The sequence below is a fragment of the Nicotiana tomentosiformis genome, chromosome 11 (assembly GCF_000390325.3).
Source record: "Nicotiana tomentosiformis chromosome 11, ASM39032v3, whole genome shotgun sequence".
Taxonomy (NCBI): domain Eukaryota; kingdom Viridiplantae; phylum Streptophyta; class Magnoliopsida; order Solanales; family Solanaceae; genus Nicotiana; species Nicotiana tomentosiformis.
Window position 1 is genome coordinate 107,461,455 of NC_090822.1, and position 6,783 is coordinate 107,468,237.

The 6,783-nt window shown below is 36.9% G+C and overlaps 1 protein-coding gene across 1 annotated transcript; it reads right to left on the bottom strand.

Moving 5' to 3' along the window:
* Nucleotides 1-1,540: 1,540 nt before the first annotated feature.
* LOC104094545 (CRS2-associated factor 2, chloroplastic) lies at nucleotides 1,541-6,546 on the bottom strand. The gene is made up of 6 exons (XM_009600500.4): nucleotides 5,779-6,546; nucleotides 4,579-4,706; nucleotides 4,232-4,457; nucleotides 3,374-3,501; nucleotides 2,671-2,824; nucleotides 1,541-2,291 (listed from the first exon to the last, which is right to left on the bottom strand). The coding sequence occupies exons 1-6, from the start codon at nucleotides 6,431-6,433 to the stop codon at nucleotides 1,882-1,884; spliced, it is 1,701 nt and encodes a 566-aa protein (XP_009598795.1). The 5' UTR covers nucleotides 6,434-6,546; the 3' UTR covers nucleotides 1,541-1,881.
* Nucleotides 6,547-6,783: the final 237 nt, after the last annotated feature.

Genomic DNA, 6,783 nt, shown 5'->3' on the forward strand with positions numbered 1-6,783 from the left:
CATATTCTTCAGAATCTTCAAAGTCATCATCAAAATCAGATTCTGATGTTTGAAGGTGATAGGATGAGAAGTTATTACCTTCACCTTCATCTGATTCTTCTATCTCTCCATTTATATTCTTCTATCTCTCCATTTATATCTTCCCCCTTACCCTTATCTTTGTCATTTTCAGTCCTATTTATATCATTGGTGGGAGGTGACACATCAGCCCTAGCATTTAACCCATTGTCATGCCCATGTGTTTGTGGAGTGGGGTCCGGTTCAGTCATGTCCTCGGCAAGAATAAGATTACTAATTACATGGACAATACAAACATCAACAAAGTCACCATCTTTCAATGTATTAAGAAACTTTAACACATCAGCATCTGTTTTTAAAATGTACTAGCCACCCCTTTTGTTAACTTTGCATCCAAGCAAATTAACTTTTAAAAACACTAAGTCCCTAGCAAACTTGTGAAACAATATAATATGCAGCTCATCAACATCAACCGTAGCTAATTGAGGACAAGTTAGTCCATTTGCATACCTTAGCTCAGGATCCGATACAAAATTACCATTGTGGTGGATTTGTAGGTTAACTAGGCTTGAAGCCATTTTCTTATCATACCTGCAAAGTAACAAAAAACAGTGTTATTAATAAATATTAGTTGTCAAAAGTTGCACATTTACATAACTCCATAAACAAACCAACAAAAAAGACAGATTTTTAAAGTAAAAAAACTTCCAAGATTCCTTTTTCGTCCCCACAATACCCTATAATATTCAGAAATACACTGGTGGACCACTAACAAGAACGAGATCTAACAAACTTTACAAAAAAAAATGCATAAATCTAAGATAAAATTCTAATTTGACAAAAAAAATCCAATAATTAAACGGAATAACCAAATATGCCATAACATGCATAACACTACATTAAAAAGAGTTTTCAGTTCAAAATACAACGAAACATAGCAAAATCCCCATATATTAAGGAAACTTAAATAATAATTAGGACCTAACCTAGTCTTCCCCTAAAAATCCTAAATCAACGAGGAAAATGAAGATCAATAAAGACAAACGATGAAGAACAGATGAAGAAACTTAGTTAACAAAATCGATGATGAAAAATCCCGGCAACGATGATGGAGAAGAGAGGGAGACAGAAGAGGTTCGCTACTTTTTAAGCCCTAAACTAATCGGGTAAGTATAAAATGAGGGAAAATTTTGGGTTTGGGGGTTAAGTATAATTCTACCGGCACTAATAAATGACCTGGAGCCTACGTGGATTAAGTATATTGACGTGGCATCCTACACGTGGGAGATTGTATAACACGCACTGGCAACCTCCTGTCATAAGCGTTTATTATATATGATTTGAACGAGTGTAAGTGTTCACTTGGCAAAATGATAAGTTTGGGAACTGGCATGACAAAGTGGCACAAGTAAAGGTGCCACTTAGGCAATTCTGCCAATTTTTGTTTATTTCTACTGGGATTTTTAATCCAAATCTCCCATAGCTTTATCCATTTCATTGACAATTAAGCTATACCCTTAAGTGGACGAGGTCACTATTTTACATGAATGCTATTGCAAAAAATTTCAACTTGTCAAGTTCACAAAATTATACATGATACAACTGTACAGACAAATATATAATATAAAAAACAAAAAAAATGACTGCCCTTTATTTTGGGCACATTATTTCATACTTTCACATTTGGGGCATCCACCATTTTTTCAGGTTTGCAGAGGAAAGACCAATTTCAGAACAATTGACCAAGAAAAGAGCAGAAAGTCCTCCAAATCCTTTTGCTCCATTCTTCATTTTCTTCCATAAATCCAGCTGCTTGTGGCTCTATACCTACCATTCAAGTTGCTATATTTTCTTTCAACTTATTTACTCCTCATCACTAAACTCCTTTACTATAAAATCAACTGGTAAAAATCCTTTAGGAACTGTTGACTCTAGTGCTTCAAATGAGTTGTTAATGTAATATTTATCCTCATAATCCTCATCACTCATCTCATCGTCGCTGTCATTGTCATCATCATCACCTCCTTTCCACATCACTCCTGACTGTTCAGGTATATGTTTCTTGGACAATACCAAAGCAGGATATGTGTGCTCTGTGGCCTGGGAAATGTTATCGAATTCCTCCACCTTGTTCAATAGATCATCAGGTTTGAGATCAATCTCTTCTAGTAATAGTGCCTTGCCTGAACCGACTGCATTCTTCCAGAGGGACATCATTTTAGGGCTTGAGCTCACTGTTTTCGCGTCTGCTTTAGAACGATCTGTGGCCGTGCCTGCATTGGTGGAGTATAACAAACATATAAATACTATAGCTAGCAAAAACAGTTTAGAGTCTGCAAAAAAGAGGAGGTCTAAAGTTCGAAGGAGGTGAGGGTAATAAGCAAGTATAGTATTTCAATCGAAGCGTGGAGTTGCACAAAGAGAAACTTAAATGGCAGGCCACTTTAAGCAATGTAAACAGTGACGAACATAGACCCGTGGCCAAAACCTGGCAGTATTTCAAAAGGTTTCTCCGCAACTCCGATGGGAGAACAAAAAGCGCTAAAGAAGTATAATCACCGTGTATTGTATGCATACAGTGTCTGTTCAGAAAACCAGCTACATGTATAAGCCAATTCAAGGTAAGTGAATGTGTTAGTATTCCATGCGTACCTGTACGTTCTGAAGAATTCATTTCATCTGTGACACCATCTATTCTGGAGGACACAACAGCAGGGGCATTACCGTACATAGGTTTCCACTCTTTCCCTCTCCACATCAATATCTGTTCATCATCAAATGACAATAGCACACACGGGACTAATTCCTGTCATTGGAAGTAGAAATTAGTGAAGACCATGTCTAATTTAAAGAACAGAAGTATCCGAAACCAGAAGAGCTGTTCAAGTATGCCCAAGATTGATAGATACTTTTCCCTCTTCAAGAATGTGGATATCAAATTCTGATTTCAGTCAGTAATGTTTGCCACTGGAACAAAAAATTCATATGCTTTGCGAACAAACAAACAGTAAATTTCTAATTCACAAGAAAAATCTTAATCTTAACCAGAGTATCTCAGAGGCTACAAGGTCTTGATTGATTAGCCACACATTTCATAAACTGTAGATACGCCCAAACACAGTGCAAGCTCCTATTTTGCTAAATCTTACTACTTGTCTTGGCAATATGATTGCATAACTCTGAAGGATAGTAAAGTAGTGCAACAAAATGTAAGAGAGATCTTAAGAAATATTTTATACTGCTGCACTGCTCTAATTCCACAAAAGCCAAAGTCATGCATGGATTTATACAGCAATATAAATTAAATATCAAGCGACTGTTTAATGAAAGAATAAGGAGAGGAATAAGCTTAAACCTTTAACTTAGCTCCTATCTTCTTATAATCACTTGCATGCATCCCCCGACAATCAATCTTCACTAGTGGACAAGCTTCAAATGCACTTCTCACGTCTCTAACTAACGTAAGGTAGACTCCATTTTTAGCTGCAAAGGCAGATACCCAAGTTCTTCAAAATGAGTCAGAATGCAAACATAGGTGATAAAAAGTACAATGTACACACATAACAAATGTGAAAACTTTGCCTAGTTGGAAAGCACAGGAAACTGATCATAACCACAGGAAAAGCATATCAAGCTAGTTTTTATACAAAGAAAATAAAGAAACTGCACATCAAAATTTCTAAATAAACAGACCAGTCAAAGATGAAGTTGGAGGACCTTGTCTTTTACTTTGTTTATATTGCAAAATGCGTCTTATGTAGATTTAGAAAACTAACCCACAGAGCTTTTAAACTTTTTAGGTTCAAGGATCGGAAAATAAGAGATATATTGGCATACATTCAGTTGCTTCAAGAAAAATAAAAGCTTTAGAATACTCTCTCCTTCAATAACAATTAGTTAGACTTAGTGGTCAGGAACTGAGAAGCAAAAGATGGTGAATAAAGATGCTTTTATTTTCAACATGGTCATAAATATTGGCTATCAAAAAGACTGGAAAGACTGAAGGTGGTGCATAGCATCCTATGAACAGCGTTATGTAGGAGATTCATCACTTAACAGTAACATGATCAGATGTTCTGCTATCAGTTGCAAGTGACCCGATAATATTACATGTTTGCTGTTGCCAATTACCTCAATAGCAGAATGAAAGCCAGAGCTCAAAGGGTAAAATCAGATACAAGCACATGTCGGAGTGGTTAGGTAGAAGACGTACCCAATTTACAGATAGGGGGTAGCTTTTTTCCCTTGATTCGTAATTCATCAGCTTCTTCTTTGGTCAATCCTTCTGGAGCGTCCTGTATAAGCTTTGGGTAAACTGGTGTAGCTGGTTTCCATAACATCAGTGGGTACTTTGGACGAGTACGATGGTCATAGTTCCTGCCCCGAAAGAGATAAACTACACCACCCATTCTATGTATGATCTTTCCACCGGTCTTCTCCTAATAGTGTTAAAAATGTAGATGGCAAGACGGAAACCCTTTAGAGTGCATATAGAAAACTTAATAAAAAGACATGACCGAAAATTCAAAATATTTGACAATACTTTAATCGATGGATAACCTCGAGACATTTGCATAGGTTGTTCATATCAACAGTGGGAACACCTAAACATCGAACTTTACAAACCGGATCCCTTCTCCAGTGGGTATGTATTAACTCTAACATGTTATGTACCAATCCATCCCGACCTATCAAATTCAAAGCTTCAATAAGAAAATTCCAAAAGCACAAATTGTTGCCATGCTCAAATTTTGAGAGAGGAAAAAGTACAAAATGAATGGGAGAATGATGAAAAGTCGTTCTGAACTAATAAGCAGAGCATGCGCAAAATCGAGCAATGGATTCAGAATAATCCAACTTAAATAAAATCCTTCACAAGTCCTCAGATAAAACTAGATGCTATCAACAATTAGCAATCAAGTTGACCAGAAGCTCCTCCCCCTCCTCTCCCCGCCCCAACCCCCAAAAGAAATAAAAAAAGACTTTGCCTATTTTTTTTTTTATTTTAAAAATTGGCTCAACATTCAAAAATATACATGAGCAAAATTGAGCTTTGGCAGCAAAACGAAAGCAGCATCACAAAAATAAAAATTAACCATTCAACAACAACAATCAATAAACTATCTACTATGTCTCAATCACAAATCAGTTTTGGGTCGGTTTGCAAAAACCACTAATCTGGCTTTATGTACTCTTATAAGTTCTAGTAAGGTAGAGGAATGAAGGGACATGCAGGACGCTAAAAAGCAAAAGTGAGCTAGCACTGGCGACTTAGCATAATAACTTAGCAGTAGTTTGATTGACCACATAAACACAAACAACCATAGCATAAATCTTGCGTAAATAAAACAAAATATTGGTTGGCCACATAAGATAAAATTATCTCTGGATCACTAACGAAGCTTCAGTTGGGAGTAGTAATCACTTCATAACTAATGCATCGTTGAAAGTATTAAACTTTGCATTGCTAATACCGGCATAAATGCAGAAATGTATGTAATACTTTATGCATCATAGACTGCGGAGTAAGAATATGTGTATTAGCAATAAATAGATAAGAATATTTAAAGACAAAAATGTTCACCAAGTAGGCAACATCACAATTCCTACACTATTATTCATTGCATTTCACATAATCACTCACCCCATAAGCAATTCCTACATTATAATATCTGCATAATTAGTCCGTCAACTAAGACTCATACGCGTCTTGTTTCATTGCAAACACATTTCCTTACCTAAAATTCCAAGTAAACTTACCAATATTAACCTGTCGATTACTAGCTATACAAGGTTTCAATAGCTCACGAATTTCCTCCTTAGTCAATGGGGCCCCCAACACATTTTCCTTTGGCCTCCCTTCAAACTTTCCCATCAGCTCATAAGCCCTCAACATTTCATAACGCTTAATCCCTTCATTATTTTCTACTGGAGGATTCAACGGCTCAAAAAGCTTAATATTTCTCTTTGATTTCTTCATTGGTGCTTTCCCGGTCCAGGGTCTAGGCATAGTAGGAGGAGCAAAAGGCAAAAAACCCGGTTCACGAATAGCCACCGGTTTAGCTTTTGGAGTTTCGGAGTAACTGAACTGAAAATCAAATGGAGCACCTGGGAGACGGTAGGACACGCCGTTATCTTTAACGACGACGGACCGGTCGCCGTAGGATGTGATGACTTGACCCGGTTTAACGGGTTTGTGGTAGTTGGAATTGTGGTGGTGAGTCTTAAAAGCTGGAGCGGCTTTTTTGGGCGGTTTTTGAGAATTGTGGGGTTTCTTTAGGGGTGGTGGATATTTGGGTATGGGGATGGGTGGTGGGGGTAGTGGGGTTGAGTTGGGATTGTGGGTAGGGGGTGGAACAGTGGGAAGATTAGAGAAAAGGTTGGGTTTTGGTAGTGACATGGCTAGAATTGGCATTGTATGAGCAAAGAAAAGCTCAAAGAAGAAGAAGAAGAAGATGAGAAGTGTGTTTCTGGTTTTTGTGTTAGCAGATGAGAGGGAAGGAAGTTGATCAAATCTTCGTTGGGAGGAGATTTTTTGTCTATGCCGATACTTAACGACGCCGTACTGCAAAGCCAAACTAAAATGCTTTATTGAATTGATTTTTGGCTTTTTTTGGTTTATTGATTTTTTCATATATAAGGAAGGAATTAACCTATTCTTTCCAAAATTATCCTTAGAGTAGTTTGTTATATTTCACAAAAGAAGCAAATTAAGGTTAATACGGTCAATTTTATTATTAATTAATGCAAAAAAGTGAATTTCTT

Excerpts from the sequence above, each read along its gene's own strand:
- LOC104094545 (XM_009600500.4), bottom strand. The coding sequence starts at position 6,433 with ATGCCAATTCTAGCCATGTCACTACCAAAACCCAACCTTTTCTCTAAT. Across the intron at positions 3,502-4,231 it reads ACCCCCTATCTGTAAATTGG|CTAAAAATGGAGTCTACCTT; the intron begins GTACGTCTTCTA and ends CTGCCTTTGCAG. Across the intron at positions 2,825-3,373 it reads AGATAGGAGCTAAGTTAAAG|GAATTAGTCCCGTGTGTGCT; the intron begins GTTTAAGCTTAT and ends TTCCAATGACAG.